The following is a 25,052-nucleotide window of genomic DNA, read 5'->3' as shown; positions in this document are numbered from 1 at the left end:
TAATTCTTTTGTAGCAGGGGTGATTGCCTCTTTATTTTCACATTTTAAGTTACAGTCAAGAACATATATCCTTCTCGGTAGCTCTACACTGTCAGCTCTGGACTCAGCTTTTCCACACTCCTTCAAAGCACCTTTTCCTTCTTTTTCATGATTAGCTTTAAGTAGTGTTGCCAACTGTTTTGTCTCATCTTGTCTTCAAATGCCATTAACTTTTATTTCTCAGCCTTATTCTCCTATGTCCCTTTTAAAATTAGTAGGTTAACGTTCAGACTTTTTGGACATGTCTTTAGTCAAAACATTAATTTTTGCATCAAGTGCAGAGGGTGTGGATTATTTTAAGTCGCTTGGCTCTTCTTGTACAATTTCAGGTTCAACAGTTTCAACGGGCTTTCCTGAAACAACTGGAGGCAGTGAGACCTTATCCCCAGCCAAGATGTTTCCTAACTTGAAATCAAAACCTTCAACGGGTGAAGTTGGAACGACACCCACAGCAACAGGAGCGGTAACTAAGCCACATTTTAAATTGACCTTATCCACGGGTAAACAATTTCCATCAATAGTCAAACATCTTTGTTCAGTGAACCCATTGGACAGAGTTTCATGTCACCTGTCAGCATCCATGTCCTTTGAAATGAAATGAAAATGAAAATCACTTATTGTCACGAGTAGGCTTCAATGAAGTTACTGTGAAAAGCCCCTAGTCGCCACATTCCGGCGCCTGTCCGGGGAGGCTGGTACGGGAATCGAACCGTGCTGCTGGCCTGCTTGGTCTGCTTTATAAGCCAGCGATTTAGCCTTGTGAGCTAAACCAGCCCCTTTCAAAGTAGATTGGATGAAATGGCACATTGAAGTAGAAAATAATTACTCCATTTTCATAGACTGCACATAAACATAAAACAAACCATTATTGTGAGGAGTGTTTGCACCATAAAGGGACCCGGCAACACAAAGTGGCTGGTTTTTATATTGCCCACCTCTCTCTGTTTAGATTCTGTGTTAGGGTTGACAATTTGTTTTCTCACTCATAGCTTTAATCATACCTTCTTCCAGCGTAACATTTCCTTGGAGGAAGTACTTCCCATGCCCTCTGGATAAAGCCACACCTAGACTGTACACAGGAGATTGCGGTCAACTACATGTGGCCATCAAAAACCTTCTGGGAAACTTTTAATCTAATTTCAGAACATCTTAGCAAATAAAGAAAATGATCAAACCTACCTGAATGGAGTGCCTTTGATGTCTGTATAATAGTAATCATTTGTCATCACTAAGACTCGCTTCTAACATGAAAAATAAAACACAGCAGTAGTAACCGGCACTTTTGAAATTACTGGAGATTGTATGAAAGCCTGTTATGTGATTTTGCTTCAATACTTCAATACTTGTAAATCATTTAACCACCTTCAAAGATTTGTGTGAATCTCTTGTTCCCTTTGCTGCAGACATTATTCAAATTTCAGTAAATGTGTTGCTTTTAAAATAATTTTACGCAGCCGATAAAAGTATACCTATATCATTAATGGCACCTAGACCAACACGTTTGAAACTAAACAAAAATGATTTAAACAACAATGTGGTTGGAAAATGGTACATGCTGTGCTTGATTGTTAAACAATAGCTTTAATCTTATCTTCCTTTATCACAACATATCCCCGGAACATATACTTGCAAAGTGGTCTGGATAATTACATACATAAAAAGCAAAGTTCACCTGCAATTTCTTCATTAACTTCCATAACATTTCTTAACGCTATTGCATGTGTAACAACATTGTATACTGGAATCTAAACTGAATGTTTTAAGCATGTGAACTTTGTCAACCTATGTTCGATGCTCAGTAGAGTGTCAATTGTAACGCAAATTTAGAAAGAATGTCCAGGAGTATGTCCACGTATTGCACGCTTTACAACGAAGCAAAAGCTTGGAGGACAGCCATTACCTGGTTCATTCTTCATGGTAATGCCTTGACCAATCAGAGTCGACCTGCCTGGTTTGAATTTGAACAAAAGCTTAGCTGTTGACTGTTCCCTGGTACATTCTTCATGGGATCATCTCTATAAATCAGAGCCTGCCTGCCAACAAATCTTCTCATATAGGATAAATATTAGTTCCCTTTACAACTGGTATTTTTGTCAACTGTCCTGATGAGTGCAAGACAAAAAGCTTCAACGGCATGTCTCCTTTTTTTAAGCCAACTTGTAGGTGAGTCATTGGATAAATCTGAGCATTCAGTAGCAAACTACTCATTTTCCTCTATAACAATTAGGACACTCCTCAGAATAATTAGATTATAAATAAATGATCAAATGACTTGTTAGAACTTTTTTCATCTAAGCTAAGAGGAAGAAATGTCTTACCCCTTTCTCCACAGTCTTTTTCACTTCCATTGAAAATTTTCCTGTTTTCCGATTTACCATACCATTGCGCAGCTATAACATAATGTATATGATTAATATTCTCACAGAAACTCAAAGGGAAAAAAATAGAATTGATGATTGACCAACCTTGTCCAATTAAATTTTTACTTTTGTGGCGTTTGTCTTATTATGGGGAGATAAGTTACTGCCAAGACTCATTATAACCATTGTCAAGGTAATGTCTGTTCAGGAGGTAAATTGATTTTTCTACGGGGTGAGTTTAAATGATGTGTTTTGGTGTAACATGACTCTTCATCAGAGCTCAACACTAATGGGATGAATGATCTATACTCTTCCTGTTAGCCTATACTTTCACTATTTGGAACAGGTGGATGAGCTCTACTGAGCGAGAATTTTCGGTTTAAATTTCAAGCGTTTCATTTTAAATCTAATCATCAAGGATTCTCATTTTCATTCTTCCTCCTTTTCTTGATTAATCCTAAGGCTTTCCACAACCTTAGCTATTATCAAGTCGAATACTGGATAAGTAGAAATTTCCTCCAACCAAATATCGAGAAACCAGGAGGACTGCCCTCGGGCCTTGTCACAAACTTCATTCCCTCACCGCCAAATCCATCTCTCTCTGGGAAATGTTTTCAAATTCCTCCAAGGTCTTGACCCTGCCCTTCTCTGTAATCGCTCCATCATTGGCGGTTTTGGCTTCAGTTCCTCGGCCCTAAGCTCTGGAATACCCTCCCTAAACCCCATAACTTTCTTCATCTCTTTCCACCTTAAAGACACTCCTTAAAGCCTCTTCCGTTAACTAAGCTTTTTAAATCCGATTGAATATCTCTTTCTGTGGCCTATTGTCAAATTTTGATGCAATAGTTGTTTTAAAGCACCATGAGTAATTTTGCTAAATGAAAGACAATACTTATTTTTTTTAATATAAATTTAGAGTACCCAATTCATTTTTTCCAATTAAGGGGCAATTTAGTGTCACCAATCCACCTACCCTGCACATCTTTGGGTTGTGGGGGCGAAACCCACACAAACACGGGGAGAATTTGCAAACTCCACACGGACAGTGACTCAGAGCCGGGATTCGAACCTGGGACCTCGGCGCCGTGAGGCAGCAGGGCTAACCCACTGAGCCACCGTGCTGCCCAATTAAAGACAATACTTAATGCAAGTGGTTGTTGTTTGTTTCTTAAATTTCTTTAATGCTTCTTTCTACTTTTTGACAGAGAAGATCTACTTCATCATCCAACAACCACTGAACGCTTTAAGGCCTTCTATAGTTCTGGTAAATCAGCACTGCAACTCTTTTCTTGAGGTGCGGCGCCCAAAGCTGAATGGAATGATCCAGATGGGGTCTGACCAAGGTTCTGTAGAACTGAGGCGTCACTTTCTCACTTCCTCCCCTCTCCATATAAGGACCAACATTCAATTAGCCTTTATGACTCACTGTGCAGTAGCGTTTAGTGATTTATTTACATGATGGTGAAAAAGGTACCTTAAAAACCTTTAAAGACCCAGAGAGTCTTCCCAACTTAGCAAAAGTCTGGCCCATGATCTTGTAATTTGGCAAACATCAAAACTAAATAGGGACTTACAATGTCATCATTGTCTTCCCATTCCAGTTCAGACAGGTCAACACTCTTGTAATTGGGTTTTCTCCTTCTTTTTCCTTCTTCATACTTTTTAGAAAACAAAATGTTAACTAATTTTTAAATAAATACAATATTACCCCACCTTCGAGTCCAAAACAGTTAGATCCAAGGTAACAAATACACAAAAACCATTATCGGAAATGACGCTTTTCTAATTGTTCATGACTCGAGCAGTTTACAATCATCATTTGAACGAGTGAATGGGTCCATGAACTCAGCTGCATTTTGTAGCAAAGAGTGGGCTACCATTCAGGAGACTATACCAGTGCCCAGTACAAGCCACATGAGCAGTCCGAAAAATGGATCTCATTGTTTTCTCACCGGCTGCCCCAAGAACTACCTTCATCCATCTGCCAGTTCTGGGTCATTGATAATAGGAGTACAAGACAAGGTAATTCAGGGGTTTGCTGGGCATTCCTTTTCCAAGTGGTTTGAAACTTGTAAGAAACTTGGGACAAGAAATCACCAGGTGGTATTCATATTCAATTCAATGCCACTGTATCACCTGATTGGAATCAGGCGATGGATGTAATCTGCCAGTGCCTCCCTGTTAAATCTCAACCTCTCATTGTGTGCTCAGCAGATACCTAAAGAAGGAAATGCCCTCACAGGGTTTGTCTGTGCTGCTATGCCAAATTCCTTAATGATCATTGTTGAAAACTTTATATAAATCATGTCATATGAAAAAATGTAGGCTCACCATCACTGTTTCCACACAGCGCTCTCACATTGTCCTAAAGTCATTCTGTAGATCAGAAACAACTCCAAACTCCACTCTATGAATAATCTCCTCTTACCACCTTCCACTGCGCCATCTATTCTTACCCTCTGATACCAAATGCAAGGAGCTCATCTATTCATGTGCAAAATTCAAACAATCTGCTGTCCTCTTAATGGCTGCTTTATTAATTCTTTCCCTTTCCTGCTGTATGTGGACAGTCACATTTGTTGACTTCAGGCATCCATTCTTGGTTGCTTCCCCAACTTTGCATCATCACCTGCTATAATAACAGAGGTCACCATTGCCAACTATGGGCTGGATTCTCCGATTGCTGACGGCAAAATCGCATTCCCTGACATATACGTCTATATATTTATAAGGTTGCATAAATTTTGATGCCGAAATCATGGATGGCACCATTTTTCAGATGCTCCGCCCCCCAAAAACGGCGTCATCACTGAGTACACCATTGGGACAGCCTCAGGACATCACCTGAGGCTCTCCCCCAATGCTCCATCCCAGATGGGCCAACTTCCCGACGCATGGGACACGTGTGCCCACAGTTTTCGGGGACCTCGCGTGGCGGTTGCGGACTGTGTCCAGCTCCGCCACAGTCTGGGGGGAGCTGTTCCGGTGGCCGGGGGCGGGGCTTCTGCAGTGCTGCGGGGACTGGAGGGGGGTGGGCCGGGGGGTGACGAGGGGGGTACAAAGGGGCACTATCTGTTAGGCCGGGTCCACGCGCGCCGGTTCCATGTTGTACGGTGTGACCGCTGAAGATCGCCACCGTGCGCGTACGCGGGCACAGAGCTAGCAATTCTCCATCAGTCTCTGCAGGTATAGCCGGGGGGCAATCTCCTTCCTAGCTTCCTAGAGAATCCTAGGATAAATCCCATCTGGCCCAGGGGACTTATCTATTTTCACACTTTCCAGAATTGCTAACACCTCCTCCTTATGAACCTCAAGCCCTTCTAGTCTAGTAGCCTGTATCTCAGTATTCTCCTCGACCACATTGTCTTTTTCCTGTGCGAATACAGACAAAAAATATTCATTTAGCACCTCTCCTATCTCCTCGGACTCCACGCACAACTTCCCACGACTGTCCTTGACTGGCCCTACTCATTCTTTTATTCCTGACATACCTATAGAAAGCTTTAGGGTTATCCTTGACTCTACCTGCCAAAGACTTATCAATTCCCCTTCTGGCTCTTCTTAGCTCTCTCTTTAGGTCCTTCCTAGCTAACTTGTAACTCTCGAGCGCCCTAACTAAACCTTCATGTCTCATATTTACATAAGCCTCCTTCTTCCTCTTGACAAGTGATTCAACTACTTTAGTAAACCACGGTTCCCTCGCTCGACCACTTCCTCCCTGCCTGACAGGTACATACTTATCAAGGACACGCAGTAGCTGTTCCTTGAACGAACTCCACATTTCAATTGTGCCCATCCTATGCATCCTAAGTCTTGCCTCATTGCATCGTAATTGCCTTTCCCCCAGCTATAATTCTTGCCCTGCGGTATATACCTATCTCTTTCCATCGCTAAAGTAAACGTAACTGAATTGTGGTCACTCTCACCAAAGTCATCACCTACCTCCAAATCTAACACCCGTCCTGGTTCATTACTCAGTACCAAATCCAATGTGGCCTCGCCTCTTGTTGGCCTATCTACATACTGTGTCAGGAAACCCTCCTGCACACATTGGACAAAAACGGACCCATCTAAAGTACTCGAACTATAGCGTTTCCAGTCAACATTTGGAAAGTTAAAGTCCCCCATAACAACTATCCTGTTACTTTCGCTCCTCTCCAGAATCATCTTTGCAATCCTGTCCTCTACATCTCTGGAACTTTTCGGAGGCCTATAGAAAACTCCAACAGGGTGACCTCTCCCTTCCTGTTTCTAACCTCAACCCATACTACCTCAGTAGACGAGTCCTCATCAAACGTCCTTTCTGCCACCGTAATACTGTCCTTGACCAACAATGCCACCCATCCCCCTCTTTTACCACCTTCCCTGAGCTTACTGAAATATCTAAACCCCGAAATCTGCAACAACCATTCCTGTCCCTGCTCTATCCATGTCTCCGAAATGGCAACAACGTAATGTTACTCAAAAATGTGGTGGTATTGGCGGATGGAGAAATGGAAATGCCACACTATGTCATACAAAGAATTCTTTGTGCTTAATATTTAGGGTTACAGGGTAATGTTAACTGCCCAGGTGGCATCCTGCCCATGCCGAGGATCAGACCCGGGTGCCCTACCCTTATGAGGTGGGGTGTGGGGGGCTCGAGGAATCCCCTAATTTGTAAGTTTTGGCTTTGGCGGGGGGGGGGGGGGGGGGGGGGGGGGGGGGGGGGGGGGTTCGTAGGCCACGGTGGCGGGGGCTATTAAAAATGGTGCCCTGATCTCTTCCTGCACTCGTGATCTGAGTTCGTTAGTGTAGAGAATGGGACTAAGTGCGGCCTTAGCAGGGCGTCCCTCACTGTGGCACCAAAGTGAAGCAGATTCCCTTTTAACAGCGGGGTCGTTTTCTGGTGCAGGTATTGAGAAAGTAGCAGTTGGATGGTAGTTAGACTGGATGGATCAATGTTCGGAATCATCATGTGCCAACTATGAAGCACTTGAACTTAGAATACACTTGTGTGAATTGTAGTAGATTATGATTAAATGCGGATTTGAGCATTGCAGAAGGTCCCCGTTGGCACTCAATTTATGCAACCTTATAAATATATAGAAGTAATAGAAATTTCTTTAAATCCATAGTAGGTTGAATCTGAGCATTTACAACTGAATCTCAATTAAGTCAAATGAGCAATTCTAAACATGGAATATGCATCACTTCTGCTTTGTCAATATTCAACATTTATTTCATTAGGTAGAGCCACTTTTCTTTGAAAGTAAACACATAAATCACAAAAAGCCACAAGATGGCAGTCTACCCTCATTCACAACAAAGACTGAGTCTGCTCCTACATACCCTAACATTCTATTATTCTTAGTTAATTAAAACAAATAATTATACTTCAGTATTTTATTTTCCTTTTTTGTAACTCTTAGTATAGATATCTGTCTTCATATATTTCTTTAAAAGCAAAATACTGCAGAATGCGGGAAATCTGAAGTAAAAACTGATACCACTGGAAATACTCAGTGGTTCTGGCAGCATCTGTCATCTCCACAGTCGAAGTGTACGCTAATGGTGTGCAGGCTGCTTGCAGATACAAGACAGCAACAATCACAGACAACTCAGGTGAGAAAACTCTCAGCCTCATTTGATGGAAAATTTTCGACAAGGCGGAATGAACTGGTTGATGGCAAATTAAATTTGTTGCACTTCGGTTGGAAAATGGGAGAGCTAACTGCTGATTGGAATGAAACCCACTTGTCAAGATGCAAGGGTACTGATATTAAGGCTACTGGCGGCCTGCAGCGGTCGCGCCATACAACATGGCGGCAGCCGTGCGCCGTCTCTTATTATTTCACAGACCTTATTGATTCTAGTGTTTCATTGTCATTGATATTTGCATTGTTGAAGGGTATTCTTATTTAGTGCCAAGATTTCTGAGGAAGCTATGTTACAGAATAAACTAAGGGAAAATCTATTTTAGGATAAAGTAACTGGTTTGTAAAGTAAAATAGTTGTTCCCAATGATTAAGGTCGGGATTCTCCGAACCCGCGCCGGGTTGGAGAATCACTGGGGGGGGGACGCGCGAATCCCACCACGCCGCTCCGACGCCAGGCCGCCGATTCACTGGCGACCGGAGAATCAGTGGCAATCACGCCGGCACGGTCGCCGCGACACCGGTCGTGGGCCGTTGAAAGCCCCCCCGCGGCGATTATGCGCGCTCGACGGGCCGGGTTCCGCCAAATCCCACCGGCGTCGTTTGCATCTGGTCCTACCCGGCAGGACCTCAGCGTTCTGGCTGCGGTGGCCATCCTGGTTGGGGTGGGTGGGGGGTGAGGGGGAGCGGGAGGAGCTGGCCCCCGAGGAGTGGGGGCCTCCACGGTGGCCAGGCCCGCAATCGGGGGCAACTGATCGGCGGGTGCGATGCTTCCAGGGGGGCCTATGTTCCTCCATGCTGGGCCATAGTAGGGCTCCGCCATGTTGCCTGTGGGCCGGCGCGGACCTGCGCTGGCCGTAGCGGGCCGGCTGTCGGCGCCGGAGCAACGCACAACACTCCGTCACCGTTCTAGCCCCTGAGGACGGGGAGAATGGCGGGGCCTAAAGGCTCGTTGACGCCGGCGTCGCTCGCACCTGTTTTGACGCCGGCATCAACACTTGCCTGGGATTTTGGAGAATCCCGGCCTAAGTGTTTTCTTAAACAATTTTGAAATGAAAAATATGACTCAGAGTGGCCATGTCGAATCCCCGATGTGACTCAAACAGTCAGGGTCCAGACCTCACATGCCACGCCAAACTGGTGGTGGTACACAGCCATGTGCCGCAGGCAAATAGCTACGCGGTAGCCTTGGGAGGTGCCCAATATGCATTAATATAACGTCACCTATTGCAGTTGGCGGGAATCAGCACCACCAGCCAGCACAGTGCCGCAGCCATCCAGCCAACAATACAGGCCCCCTACACATGTGGAAATATATGCTCTTCCTGAGGCCTACAGCCACTGGCTATACCGGAAATATGCCTGATCTCATCCACACTGAGGACACCAGCCCAAGAGCATTTCTAGCAGACAATTGGCTTCACATGCTCAGGGTGAAGGACTAAAACAAATATGAGGTTCCAGATCTAGTCTTCGCGGGGCGGGGGGAGACGCGATGACCTGTGCACCAGCTTATTTTTTTTGTTCGTTCATGGGACGTGTCCATCGCTGGCTGTGCCAACATTTATTGCCCATCCCTAATTCAAGTCCATCAAAGTCAACCACATTGCTGTGGGTCTGGAGTCACATAAAGGCATGACCGGGTAAGGACAGCAGATTTCCTTTCCTAAAGGACATTAGTGAACCAGATGGGGTTTCACGACAATCGACAATGGTTTCATAATCATCATCAGACTTTAAATTCCAGAGTTTTATTGAATTCAAATTTCACAATCTACAGTGGTGGGATTTGAACTTGGATCGCCAGAGCATTACTCTGGGTCTCTGGTTTGCTAGTCCAGCGATAATACCACTACGCCATCGCCTCCACTGCTGCAGCCTAATCCATGTGTTATGGGGGCGGAACCCACGCAAACACGGGGAGAATGTGTAAACTCCACACGGACAATGACGTAGAGCCATCCAATATAAATGTGTTGCTAGCCTGCTCAATTTACATGTTGTAAAATCATGGAATCCCGACAGTGCAGAAGGAGACCATTTGTCCCATCGAGTCCGCACTGACCCTCTGAAAGAGCATCCTACCTAGGCCCAATCCCCCACCCTATTCACGTAACCCCAACTAGGGGCAATTTATCATGGCCAACCCACCTACTCTGCACATCTTTGGACTGTGGGAGGGAACCGGAGCACGCGAAGGAAACCCACGCAGACATGGGAAGAATGTGCAAACTCATGGGCCGCACGGTGGTGCAGTGGTTAGCATTGCTGCCTCACGGCACCGAGGTCTCAGGTTCGATCCCGGCTCTGCGTCATTGTCCGTGTGGCGTTTGCACATTCTTCCCGTTTTGCGTGGGTTCCGCCCCCATAACCCAAAGATGTGCAGGGTAGGTGGATTGGCCACACTAAAATGGCTGTTAATTGGAAAAAATGAATTGGGTACTCTAAATTTATAGAAAAAACAAAGAAATTAGCAAAAAAAGAATGTGCAAACTCCACACAGACAGTCATCCGAGGTCGGAATCGAATCTGGGCCTCTGGCGCTGTGAGGCAGCAGTGCTAACCACTGTAACACCCTTGTGAAAAGCCTTATCCATCATAATTAACATTGTTCCAGTGACTGTTCTCGCACACAGTTACAGCTCAGTACCATCGGTTGTTCAAACTTTATGGAGAGTGGGAGTTCTCCCTGGAGCACAGGCAGAGTTACAGCATGTAAGAACTACTCAGAGAACTTAATAAACTGTTGTTGTTATAAATCCTTGGTCACCTGTCATTGGAGCACAGCATTTTTACAACCACATTGGGAAAAATAGTAGCCTTATAAAATAATTAGATAAATATTTCAGGAAAATTCTTCAGTAGTCTGCCTGAACTGACATGGAACAATGTTAATCATGATGGATAAGGTTTTTCACAAGGTTTGTTAGGTGGCCAAGGACATAATGTAGAAGCAGGCCTTTGCGAAGGTGAAGCTGGACTTGATGAGAGGTTGGGAAGAAACCTCATGGTCATGGGCGGCACGGTGGCTCGCACTGCTGCCTCACAGCTCCAGGGTCCCGAGTTCAATTCCGGCCATGGGTGACTGTGTGGACTTTGCACTTTCTCCCCTTGTCTGCGTGGGTTTTCTCTGGGTGCTCCGGTTTCCTCCCACAGTCCAAAGAAGTGGAGGTTAGATGGATTGGCCATGCTAAATTGCTCCTTTGTGTCCAAAAGGTTAGGTGATGTTACTGGGTTACGGGCTAGGGTGGAAGCATGGGCTTGGGTAGGGCACTCTTTCCAAAGGCCGGTGCAGACTCGATGGACCGAATGGCCTCCTTCTGTAAATTCTATGATTCTGTGATCTGTGTATTTAAACATACTGTCTAGAGATGGTGACATGTATGTACAAGAGTAAGTGATCGCAAAGAACTGGAGCCTCAGTCAGTAGAGGCCACCTAAAGTATCTATTGCTCTGTATTTGAAGAAAGTCAATTGGATGGTTAAACGCAATTAGACAAGTGATTGGTGTGAGGTATCGACCGGACCCTAAAATAAGGTATGTAAATGAGAATTCCGGAGGGAAGCGGGCAGACGGAAGAGAACTCCCCAAGGTGGATCCATGCTATCTTTGGCTTAACGTCTCAGCCAGCTTGGAAGATTGCAGAAAAAGAGATCATTACCACAGGCTGCAAAGATCAAACTGTTCTGCCTTGCCATTCATTTGTCCAATCTGAAATCAGTTAACTGTTCTCATCTGTTATGCATCTTATGTTTACTATATCTATCCTGATTATGTGCTCTATTTATACTGTCACTCCTTAACAAATCTCTTGTGCTTTTCAACCCTTTTGGGTAATCTGTGACCCTTGATCAAATCTTTCACCTTATGCATGTTTCTCTGAAATGTTATTGTATTCTTAATAGTAGTACTGGAAATGTGAGGTAAAGCACTACGGTTTCCGCGCACAATGTAAGGGCCAGAGAGAGAGATGGGGTGAGACTCAATTTGATTGATTTTTAGGGGTCAATGAATTGTCCGGTAACAGGTGGTGATTGGATCCTATCCCAGTAAGATGGTTCTCAGAGAGCTCAGGGAGCCATTGAGTCCTAGACACAGAAAGCTTTCTCTCCCTCTTCAGACAGGCTGAGAGCTGCATTCCAGAAGCTGCAGATAACCTGATTGAATGAACCTACAGGGGAACCATTACATGCTTCAAACTATGACAATAACCTGCTCTCTCTCTTTCTCCAGAAATGCTGTGAGTGCTGTATTCTGAAATTGAAAGAAGCAACAGTAAAACCTCAAACTGAAAGCAAAGTTTGAAGAGGAGTAAGATGCTAGGAACTACCATCTGAAACAAAGAGATTTTTCCTTTTACTTATGATTTTTTTTACCCCTTTCGTCCCCTCTATGTTTGTCTGTCATGTGTTTGTGTATGCGTGCGTGCATATAGAAGGTGGGGGAAAGTTAAAGTGGGGAATTTGAAATTAATTAATAGTCAACCAGCTATATTTGCTGCAAATTTCATTACAGCTCCTGTTATTAATATATAAAGTAATTGTGTTTACTCTAGGTCAAGTGCGCTGGAATTGACTCCGCGCTAGCCCAGGTTGTCGTAACAATAAAAATTCTAGTTTATCTTTACCATGTTGATATTAACTTAAATACTAGTAAAATATACAGAGAACAGCATTTTTAATGTGTAATTATGCTAAATATCTCGGCTAATTTATTCTTGCAGCGGGAAGAATATAACTCAAGTGTCTTATTGGTTCAGAAGGTGAGTTTATTTGTGGACTGCCCTAATGTTGTTTGGTACCATCCTGCTAGTCTTTTGAATGAGTACGCTTCAACATTGATTGCCACTGTAATTTATAGTTCATAATACATTGTTTAAAAATTCATCAAATTAAACTTTCTTCTGGTTAAATTAGAGATTCTTCTGCACTAGTTACTGAAGCTTGAAATTCTACTATGTCAATTGCTTAGCAGAGCATTGTATTGACATTATAACAGCAAAGTCTTCTGTCCTCTATAAATCAGATTAAATCATTGACAAAGACGGAACAGGAGCTGGAAATGAGATCGTCTGAGACAGAGTTTTTATAATCTGATATTTATTAAGGTATTTTTGACCTTCAACTTTTGACTGTCAACGAAGCTAATAGGATTTCATTGAGCTGTTTGTCAGACAGGCCAGATGTGATGAGTTTTGTTATTACCAGATGAAGTTGGATTCAATCAAATGTGTGTTGGAGGTTGACAGATGATTGGTGTTAAAGGAATTTTCTCGACCTGACAACATACAGGTATATTTACAGCTGCAACATCTGAACAGTGTTATTGGAGGAGTAAATAAAAACTGGACTCTTCATGGAGTTGTGCTTGGCTTTTGTTTTGGTGAAACATTCAATTGGCTATGCAGCATTTCCTCATCAATCTCCGATATTATCATGAACTTGCGGTTGATGTTGTTGAGCCGTAATTATACTTCAGCCTTAAAGTTCTCAGTGCCACAATCTCCTGCTGGAGGTGTAGTGAGGCAGCATTTCAAACCCAACCACTGGCTCTGACATGGACTCTGCCAGAAGTCACAATGTTGGCTCATTGTAATGTTCTGGGGTCGAACAAAGTTGCAAGCTCTGGGAGGAACTATTGTGATCTGGAAATGCATCCAGGAGGGAAGGAAACATTCCTGAAGATGTCCTTGCAAACTGAACTTCTCTGAAAGAAGAATCTGCATGCAAAGAAGCGAAGACGTAACTTCAACAAGAATAAATAAGACAGCAGCACGTCTGTGAGAGTGATTCAAGTATTGTTGTAACTAAAATTAGTCATAAAGAGAAAAAAAATCAACCAAACTAAGAGGAAAGTGGCACAGATGGTGAGTGGTAAATCCCTCATGCCAAGGACATCCTGTTAATTAAAGGGCAGCACAGTAGCATGGTAGTTAGCATAAATGCTTCACAGCTCCAGGGTCCCAGGTTCGATTCCCGGCTGGGTCACTGTCTGTGCGGAGTCTGCACGTCCTCCCCGTGTGTGCGTGGGTTTCCTCCGGGTGCTCCGGTTTCCTCCCACAGTCCAAAGATGTGCGGGTTAGGTGGATTGGCCATGCTAAATTGCCCGTAGTGTCATAAAAAGTAAGGTTAAGGGGGGGGGGGGTCGTTGGGTTATGGGTATAGGGTGGATACGTGGGTTTGAGTAGGGTGATCATTGCTCGGCACAACATCGAGGGCCGAAGGGCCTGTTCTGTGCTGTACTGTTCTATAAATTAGTCATTCATTTATATTTTAAACTTTGAAAACAATAGATCAATATGGACTTGAACAAAGCAGTGACAAATATAATAAGTGTTTTAAACTTCCTGGACAATTAGTGTACATGCACATTTCAGGACTTCCTCAGGGTCCTGAAGCGCTACAGTGACGTTAACATTCACTGTTGTTTACATCAGAAGATCTGGCCCATGATGTAAGATTAATAAGAGATTTGAAACAAATCCTCCAATGGTTGTCAAATAAACAAGTCACCATCATTCTATTCTTTTGCAGGAAAAATCACTGAGGAGGCTTCTTGTATAATGAAGAGGTTTACTGGAAATGACAATGAGGGCAGAGGTATATCATACAAGTCTTTAATAATAATCTTTATTATTGTTGAAAGTAGGCTTACATTGACACTGCAATGAAGTTACTGTGAAAATGCCCTAGTCGCCACACTCTGGCACCTGTTCGGGTATACAGAGGGAGAATTCAGAATGTCCAATTCACCTAACAGCACGTCTTTCGGGACTTGTGGGAGGAAACTGGAGCACCGGAGGAAACCCACACAGACACAGGGAGGATGTGCAGACTCCGCACAGACAGTGACCCAAGCTGGGAATCAAACCTGGGACCCTAGAGCTGTGAAGCAATTGTGCTAACCACTATGCTACCATGCTGCCCTTGCTGCGTTGTTGAGAAATCCATGCACTGTATCTTGGTCACATCTATCACTTGTAGAGTGGTGTGTTTGACCACTGTTTGCCAGTTAACGTCCTCATACTTACCTGGAGTGTTTGAGTAAGGCATATAAATTGTTTTTATCTTTCTAACCTTGTACAGTAAAGTTTGTTTTGGTTTGGTCAAAATGCGTGGAATCTTATGGCTTTATTCTATTAACAAGTGTCTTGAAACTCAAACATTGGACAGGAATTCCGGGCCAATTCATTTTTTCCAATTAAGGCGCAATTTGGCATGGCCAATTCATCTACCCTGCACATCTTATTTTTTTTTTGGGTTGTGGGGGCGAGACCCACACAGACATGGGGAGAACGTGCAAACTCCACACGGAGAGTGACCTGTGGCCAGGATCGAATCCGGAGGTCCAAGATCCATTGGGTCTTGGAGATGCTAACCACAGAGCTGAAGGCAAAGGTTAGTTTTAGTTTAATTACATGAATTTTGAATCATTTTGAATATGTTTTCTCAGCACACTCATGGGGTCTTCACGGCACACGAGTGTGCCTGAATGTGGCCCCTTAAGCACATTTCTTGTGGGTGGTCTCACCTGCATCGGTAACACATACCATAATTAAGGGCTGATGGTCTGATTTTCTTCCATGCCTCTGATTTTGATTTGATTTGATTTATTGTCACATGTACCGAAGTACAGTGAAAAGTATTTTTCTGTGGCCAAAGGAACGTACACAGTACGTACATAGTAGACAAAAAGAATAATCAACAGAGAACATTGACAAATGGTACATCGGCAAACAGTGATTGGTTACAGTGTGGACCAAGGGGTCAAACACAGCAAATAGATGAGCAAGAGCAGCATAGGGTGTCGTGAATAGTGTTCTTACAGGGAACAGATCAGTCCGAGGGAGAGTCGTTGAGGAGTCTTGTAGCCCTGGAAAAGAAGCTGTTCCTATGTCTGGATGTGCGGGTCTTCAGATTTCTGTACCTATTCCTGGATTCTCTGTTCAGTCTCCTCTGTGGCTGGGACTTGGGGTGCTATCCCAAAAGCTGATTTACCTTGCCTTCCTGCATGTACTGCAGCACAGAAATGACCTTCTAGGCACATTCAGTGGCTTGAGCTACTTCTATTGTTTTATCCAGGGCAATTTTTGTTTGGGCTAACAATTTCTTTTGTACATTGATATTGTTGATGTCACATACCAGGCGGTCATGTAGCTTGTCACTAGGGCCGAGCTGAATTTGCAGTGTTCAGCCATTTGGCAAAGTCTGGCAACGACAACTGATATTGTCTCCCCGGTGTCCCTGATGGCCGAATTAAACTTACAGCATGGCAGTATAATGGGGGGGTCTGTGGTTGAAGTGCCCTTTCACAAATGTCACCAGCTGATCAAACGACTTAGTGTTTGGGGCCTCTGGGGACATCATTCTTAATGAGGTTGTAGGTATGGAGTCCACTGTTAACAAAATGAGCTTTTGCTTATCATGTTCCATAATCTAATTGGCGATAAACAAATACCGAAGCCTCTCGATATATTGGCTGCAATCTTTGGCCCCCGGTCGAATGGATCAAGTTTTCCTACAATAGGCATTTATTCTAACTCACTGTTTTTCTGCCGTGCTCATCTTTTCCGTTTCTTGGAGATTTCCAATGAAATCCCTTCCCCCATGAATTTCGAGGCTTGTGTTTGGTGTCCAATTTACCCTCGTCGCCAATGTAATAGCGCAAGGTATTACGGAGGAGGCTTCTGGTATAACAAAGAGGTTCATTGGAAACAACAATAGCATCTAACTATAGACTGGCACAAAGGTACCGCATTACAGGCTTTTACTCCTTGCTCCCAGGGCCCCGTGCTTTTTTCTCATTGGTTGGGGTTCACACGCTCCCGCACGATAGGCCCCGAGTGGGTCACATGTCCCATGAAAGAGTGTCCATTAAAGGGGCCACGCTACCACAGCAATATTTTCCTATTAACCCGTCAGAAGGGGCAGGAAGCAATTGATGTACTGGAATCCTGCCCATCTGAGACCATAGGGGAAGGGTTCAGGAGAAGTCCCATACCTACAGTTCTGCTAATGTTCAAATATTACAAAAAATTTCAGGTTTCTGATAATCATCCTCTGAATAGACCTCTACATGAGAAGAACAGTAAGAGAATGGCTAGCAGATACGATTCCCCACAGGAGTTGGAAACACAGAAGCAAAAGCAGGGAGAAGATGGTTATTGTTGGTAAATGGCAATCACGCCAGCCCACAGATATTACTGCAGGAGTTTGTGCGGGTAGTGTACTGGCCCAATTACCTTTTGCTGTTTCATCAATGATCCTCAACATATGATTTGACGTGGGGCCTTTTTCTGCTGATTGTACAACATTTGTTTGTATTACAATTCTTTTAGATTGCATTGTTTAATATTTAATATAATGTTGATGTAGACTATTATAACCATGCTGGATGCTTTAGTAATCCCTGTTACATTATATGGATTGGTTTTTAGCTCCCATTATCTTGAAAATCTAATTTTCTAGTTATTGGAGCATTGGGACAAATAAGTCACCCTCAAAAGAATACATTTTAATAAGTTGTCATTGGCTAGTTGAATTTTCTCATTCCACGACTCATTGACTTTTTTTAATGTAATACAATTACGCATTTTTACATCTCAGCTTTATGGGGATTAATTTGATAATAAACAAAGTAAACTTTCACTTCAAGTACATTCTGAAGCCTTTGGAAAATGGATCAATAAAGTGCAAGTACCTCTTCCTCTTCAGTAAAAAAAAATTGTAATTTTTTATAGTCCCAATAAGTAATAGAGCTAAAAAAAAAGATAATTTCAGTAGATAAATAAATGACACAAAACCGAACGTATGGTTGAGCCTCATCATAATCACGCTTTATACTGCAATCATTATCTTTACGTGAACAATTTATGTTACAAGGTGGAAGTTCTGAGTTGCTTATATTTGAAAAGCGGGAGAAATTCTGGATGATGGAAATCTGAATTACAAACAGAAAATGCTGAAAAATCTCAGCCAGTCTGGCAACATTTGTGGCGAGAAACAGAGTTTCAAGTTGGTGACTTTAAACTTCGATTTGAAACATTAACTTAGTGGGCAGAATTTTCCATTCTCCCCATCCACTGGACTGAAAATTCCTGCCAGCTGGTCCATCAAATTTTCCATCCTGCCTGCTACAATTCCGGCGGAGGGTGGGGCCGGAAAATCTTTCCCTGTTTCTCTCTCACTGACGCTGCCAGATCTGTTGAGTATTTCCAGGATTTTCTGGTTCTATTATTGTTAATGATGGGTTATTTTCCAAAATTTCTAGGAACGGCTTAATCCACTGACGAACGCATTATTCACATTTCTGACTCTGTTCCCTTCTCCGGTTACCACCCTTGTTTGAACCGGACACTTCACGATCAGTGAAGCCTCAATTCAGCTTCTGACCCCATATTCCTTTCATCACAAAGAGTCCCTTCTTGCATTTCAGTAACACTGCCTGCTGCCTCTACCCATCGGCTGCTGAAAACTCACGTATGTCTTGGTTACTTCAACTATTCTAATGAAACTCTAGTTACTCCCATCATCCACCTTCTGTAAGCTTCAGTTCATTAAATTTATACAGCCTATACTATTCCATAGCATCCTGCTCACACATCATCCCTATGCTCTGCATTGGCTCTCAATCCCCCAAAGTGGCAATATTTTTCATTCTTAATCTCATTTTTAAATCCTTTCAGCGCAGCATATTACTGATCTCCATAATCACCACCTGTCCTATAAATTTTACACCATGCAACATAATCCACAAAAAAGTAAATTTTGGATTAACAATTCAAATAAATGTTCGTGAAAACTGTGAACTCCTGTGACTGTGGTCTCATGCAGCTTATACTCCCTGACATCTTACTGTTCACAGTCATACTACCAGCATACTACCAGCATACTTCAGAATTCTAACCCTAAACCAGTTTCACCTTTTCATCCCCCTGCCACTCACCCCCTCCTTTAAAACCTATCCCCTCTTTAGGCAAATATCCTTTACTTTTACTGGTTTAATCGGGAGATTAACTCCCTACTGAAGTCCAGGTCTGAGGCGTTCAAGACAGGCGACCCTGCAGCCTCGGACACACCCAAACCCACCGTCACAGCTTCCAAAGGCAGATCAGCCTTCTTGAAAGTAAACCCTCGGAAAACAACAGGTCCTGACAGAGTTCCTGGTCGTGCACTCAGATCCTGCGCAGACCAACTGCCGGGTGTGTTCGCGGACATCTTCAACTTCTCCCTACTCCTTTCCAAGGTTCCCACCTGCTTCAAGAAGACCACCATCATACCGATGCCAAAGAAGAACCAGGCAACATGCCTCAACGACTACCGTCCGATGGCCTTGACATCTATCATTATGAAATGCTTTGAGAGGTTGGTCATGAAACACATCAACTCCAAACTCCCAGAATGCCTTCAGTCACTGCAATTTGCATACCGTCACAACCGGTCCACAGCAGACACTATCTCCTTGGCCCTACACTCATCCCTGGAGCATCCCGACAACAAGGACTCCTACGTCTACAGCTCATTGACTACAGCTCCGCCTTCAACACCATTATCCCAGCCAAGCTCATATCAAAAGTCCTAGGACTTGGCTCCTCCCTCTGCAAACGGATCCTTGACTTCCTGACCCATAGACCACAATCAGTAAGGATAAACAACAACCCCCTTCTCCACGATAGTCCTCAATACCGGAGCCCCGCAAGGCTGCGAACTTAGCCCCTACTATACTCCCTATACACACACGACTGTGTGGTAAAACTTGGCTCCAACTCCATTTACAAGTTTGCTGACGACAGGACTGCAGTGAGTCGGATCTTGAACAACGATGGGTCAGAATACAGGAGGGAGATAGAGAACCTAGTGGCATGGTGTAACGACAATCTCTCCCTTAACATCAGCAAAACTAAGGAACTGGTCATTGACTTCAAGAAGCGAAGTATCGTACACACGCCTGTCTGCATCAAAGGTGCCAAGGTGGAGATGGTTGACAGCTTCAAATACCTAGGTGTGCACATTACCAACAATCTGTCCTATCTGTCCTAGTCCACCCACATCAACGCTACAAACAATCCTCAGGAAACAAAGGAAATTCGGCATGTCTGCATTGACTCTTTCCACTTTTTACAGATGCACCGTAGAAAGCATCCTATCTGGCTGCATTACAGTCCGATATGGCAACTGCTCAGCCCAAGACCGTAAGAAGCTAAAGCCCAGTCCATCATACAGACCCGCCTCCCATCCATTGACTCTGTCTACACCTCCTGTTCCTTTGGGAAAGCGGGCAGCATAAGCAAAGACCCCTCCCACCCAGGTTATTCTCTCTTCGGGCAGGAGATACAAAAATCTGAGAACATGCACTAACAGGTTCAAAAACACCTTCTTTCCCGCTGTTACCAGACTCCTGAATGACCCTTTTATGGACTGAACTGATCTCTTCATACATCTTCTCTACTGAGTAGTACTGTACTCCGTATGCTGACCCGATGCTGTGACTATGTATTTACATTGTATGTTTATGTACGTCCAATGTTTTTTCATGTATGGAACAATCTGTCTGGACTGTACGCAGAACAATACTTTTCACTGTAGCTCAGTACACGTGACTTCCCTCTCAGTGCTGTCCATTTGTTTTTTCTAGTGGCGCAATGGATAACACGTCTGACGCATTAGGAGATTCCAGGTTTGACTCCTGGCTGGCTCGGTGTTTTAGGGGCTGGTTTAGCACAGGGATAAATCGCTGGCTTTGAAAGCAGACCAAGGCAGGCCAGCAGCAAGGTTCAATTCCCGTACCAGCCTCCCCGAACAGGTGCCGGAATGTGGCAACTAGGGACTTTTCACAGTAACTTCATTTGAAGCCTCTGTGTGACAATAAGCGATTTCTTCTTCTTTGACAAAGTTCACCCCGTGTGGGTCAAAGTAACTGGCATAGACAGATTGAGCTTCTGACACCATTGAAAGTTAATGGGATACACCGCCAACTGTATAAAAATTATTCCATCACATGGCAGCATGGTGGCACAGTGGGTTAGCCCTGCTGCCTCACGGCGCCGAGGTCCCAGGTTTGATCCTGGCTCTGGGTCACTGTCCGTGTGGAGTTTGCACATTCTCCCCGTGTTTGCGTGGGTTTCGCCCCCACAACCCAAAGATGTGCAGGGTAGGTGGATTGGCCACGCTAAATTGCCCCTTAATTGGAAAAAATTAATTGGGTACTCTAAATTTATAAAAAATATATTATTCCATCACCATACAACGTAGATCAGGATGCTCAATATCAAAATGTGGAGCTGACCAAAGATTAACCAGTCCCCAGGATATAATGCAAGTAAAATATACCACAGAATAATGTTTTATTATGGAAAATGTTGCAGCCAGTATAATTTATTAAACTTGGGTTATGTAGGCACTCAGGGATAATTAGAATTATATTTTCCCCAGTGTATATCTCCCATAAATGTCATACTTCCCAAGCTACAGCATATAGATTATAATTTCACACTTGTCCATTTGACATATACTCTTGAGTATATTTCCCTTTTTCTTTGTATTACTGTATTAAAACAACGGTTAACTGATTATTTGCACTCATTTTTCTTTGTTAATGAGTCAGCATTATGGTGAGCAGCTGGTTGTCCCATTATTATTATTGATCTTTTAAAATGAATTACCACCGTTTGCCGTTTATTTCACAATGATTTACACAGATGTGCCATTACAGGTTGTGCATCCCTTATCCAGAATGCTTGGGGCTGAGTATGTATCGGATTTCGGAATTTTTCAGATTTTGGAATATAATGTACGGCATGTTGGGACCTGCGCATGTGAAGTGCTTTGGAAACTGCGCATGTGTACTCGTTGGAATCTGCGCATGTGAGGGGTGTTGAGACCTCCCCATGTGCGGCACATTGGGAACTGCGCATGTGTGGCTCGTTGGGACCTGCGTATGTGAGGTGTGTTGGGACCTGCACATGTGAGGCGTGTTGAGACCTGCCCATAGGCGGTGCGTTGGCACCTGCACATCGCCCTGGAACCTTCCCAGCGTCTTATGGGATTTCCACTCATGACGTCATGTCGGCGCTTGAAAAGTGCGGATTTCAGAATTTTGGGGATTTCGCAATTTCAGATAAGGGATACTCAACGTGTATTTGAATTGTTTTAATCCAAAGTATGCGTCTTCATGGATTATGTTATGTGCTCCAAAACATCTAAGGTGGGATTTTCCAGCTCTTCCCACCAACAGGATCGTCCGGTCACACCAAAGGTCACCATCCCACGGCGGGTTCCCTGGTGGTCCGACCGGGAAGATCTCATCGATGGCCAATGGCGAGCCGCCTCAGCCGCCGGAATCCCCGCTGTGGGGGAGGGGGTAACGGGAATGCTGGCCCCAGACAGCAAAACAACACTAAACTTCTTTCTCTTCAATTATTACTTTATAATAATCCACTGTACATGCTATTCAACAGTTGAATATAGCGCAAATTATGAGCTAATATATATATAACTATTTAAAAAATCTATGAGAAATATATCTGTATTGTACACTATATTCCCTACATGGGACACATGTTTTATTGGAAACTTTCTTGGCCACATTACCCCGATGGTGAACCCCATTGCACTGACAGCAGTACCAGCAACAAGACATTTCTTTTTTCACCTCTGAGCATTATTATATTTGCTGATCCAAAAATCTATTCAACAAGAAGATTCCTCAGCCAAATGTTCCAATCTCTTGATAGCTGGTGCATATCTCAGCTGCCACTACCAAGCAGGCCGATTGGAAACTGGATTGGCAGCTGCCATAAGTTCATCTTTTTCCAAGTGACAAAGAGAAAAGATTCCTCTTACAAAATAAGCTCAATATCCATGTGGTCATGGAATCTTTGTGAATTACTGTACCCTAATATTATACTTAGCTCTATACTCATCCCATACCACTGTTGCTTGTTCACAGTCTTCAGTACATGTTCCCTTGGCATCCCCATCATCTGCATTAAAGTGTATGACGTAGTGAACCCCTCTGATTTCCACGTGCTCCTCAACCTACCCAATGGGGTAGAGCAGGAAACAAAAAACTGTGCACTCAGCAAGAGGGTGATGAATATTCAATTTTTTTATAGATAATTGCTGCCGTGCATCGGTGATGGAGGGAGTGAATGTTTGTGGACGGGTTGCCAATCAAGCGGGATGCTTTATCCCAGATGAAGCAAAGATTCTTGAGTGTTTTTGAAGCTTCACTCGTCCATTATATCTTGACCTGTGCCTTGTAGATGGTGTACAGGCTTTGGGGAGCCAGGTGGTGAGTTACAAGCCATAGAATTCCTCTGGCCTGCTCTTGTAGCTACAGTAATTATATAGCTGCTACAGTTCAATTTCTGGTTAACGGTGAGAATCTTGGTCATGGGGGATTCAGCGATGGTGATGCCACTGAATTCAAGGGGAAATGGTTACATTCTCTCTTGATGCATATGGTCATTGCCTGGCATTTGTGTGATGCCAATGTTACTTGCCACTTATAGGCTCAAGCTTGAATGATATCCAAGTCTTTCTGCCTAATAATGACAATAATAATCTTTATTAGTGTTACTGCAATAAAGTTGCTGTAAAAATCCCCCAGTCGCCACACTCAGGTTCAGGGTACATGGAGGGAGAATTCAGAATGTCCAATTCACCTGACAAGCACATCTTTCGGGACTTGTGGGAGGAAACCAGAGCACCCAGAGGAAACCCACGCAGACCTGGGGAGATGCGCAGACTCTGCACAGGCAGTGGCCCAATCCAGGGATCGAAACCAGGTCCCTGGTGCTGTGAAGTAACAGTGCTAAACAGTGTGCTACCGTGCCTATGGACACAGACTGCTTCGGTATCTGAGCATTTGTGAGTGGTGGTAAAAATTCTGCAATCATGAGCAAAGATTCCCACTTCTGACCTTATGATGGAGGGAAGGTCATTGATTAAGCAGCTGAAGATGGTTGGGCCTCGGACACTATGCTGAGGTACTCGGCAGCGCTATCCTGGGACTGAGATGATTGACCTCCAATAACCACAACCATCTTCCTTTGTGCTGGGTGTGACTCCAACCAGTGGAGAGTTTTCCTCCTGGTTCCCATTTACTCCAGTTTTCTTATGGTTCCTTGATTCTACATTTGGTTATATACTGCCTTGATGCTAAGGGCAGTCACCTTTAGCTGACCTTTTGAGTTCAGCTATTTTGTCTATGTTTAGACCAAAGCTGTATTGAGTTCAGGAGCTGAGTGGCCCTGGAGGAAACCAAACAGAGTGTCAGTGAGCAGGTTATTGCTGCGCAAATGCCACATGATAGCACTGCTGAAGATACCTTCCGTCACTTTACTGATAATCGAGAGTGGACTGACGCAGCAGTAACTGGACAGCTTGGACTTATCCTGCTTTTTGTGGACAGGACAAGCCTCGGCAGTTTTCCATATTGCCGGTTGATGCTGTGGTGATATGCCTGTGCACAGTTTTGTCGAGAGTTAGCAATGTGACGTCCAACCAGCTGGTGGCGTCAGACATCATTCACATGACTTGAGATATCTGCCAGCTGGTAGTAAGACGTACGAGAGGATAGACGCACTTAGAGTAGTTCCAGGAGAATTCACTGAATTCATTTAGTAGTTATTGTCTGTACAGTAATCTGTTTGTTATCTTTCCACATGTTAATAAAAATCTTTCGAGTTAAACAACTCAATGCTCTGTGTACCTCATTACAACAGCAATGTTGTAAAACACAACATGATACCAAGAGTGCAGAACATTTAAAGATAACGAGAGAGAAGACAAGGCGAAATAAGCCGTAGACCGAAAAGAGAAGATTCTTCCGCCGACTTTGTGAACTACGGCCATCTGCAAACTCAATACAACAAATGACAGTGAAGTTAGAGATGGAAGGTTTAAAGGCATCACACCAGCTTCTAGTCTCAGGTAGCATAGATTAAAACTGACGCGTTTCTATCAACAATTTAGACTCTATGTTTCAGCTCTTTACCTACAGACACAGCCTGAT

General features: G+C 43.7%; 1 protein-coding gene across 5 annotated transcripts in view; it reads right to left on the bottom strand.

The window, feature by feature from the left end:
• Positions 1 to 25,052, bottom strand: part of cacna2d3a (calcium channel, voltage-dependent, alpha 2/delta subunit 3a) — a 1,093,156-nt gene that overhangs the window by 338,424 nt on the left and 729,680 nt on the right. For all 5 annotated transcript variants that reach the window (XM_038812776.1, XM_038812778.1, XM_038812775.1 and 2 more), the window contains 4 exons: positions 3,974 to 4,057; positions 2,358 to 2,429; positions 1,219 to 1,280; positions 1,041 to 1,108 (listed from right to left, as the gene is read on the bottom strand). In XM_038812776.1, coding sequence (XP_038668704.1) covers positions 1,041 to 1,108; positions 1,219 to 1,280; positions 2,358 to 2,429; positions 3,974 to 4,057 — 286 coding nt within the window. The remainder of the gene's footprint in view (positions 1 to 1,040; positions 1,109 to 1,218; positions 1,281 to 2,357; positions 2,430 to 3,973; positions 4,058 to 25,052) is intronic.

The sequence above is a fragment of the Scyliorhinus canicula genome, chromosome 11 (genome assembly GCF_902713615.1).
Source record: "Scyliorhinus canicula chromosome 11, sScyCan1.1, whole genome shotgun sequence".
Lineage (NCBI taxonomy): Eukaryota > Metazoa > Chordata > Chondrichthyes > Carcharhiniformes > Scyliorhinidae > Scyliorhinus > Scyliorhinus canicula.
This window is presented reverse-complemented; position numbering and strand designations above follow the sequence as displayed.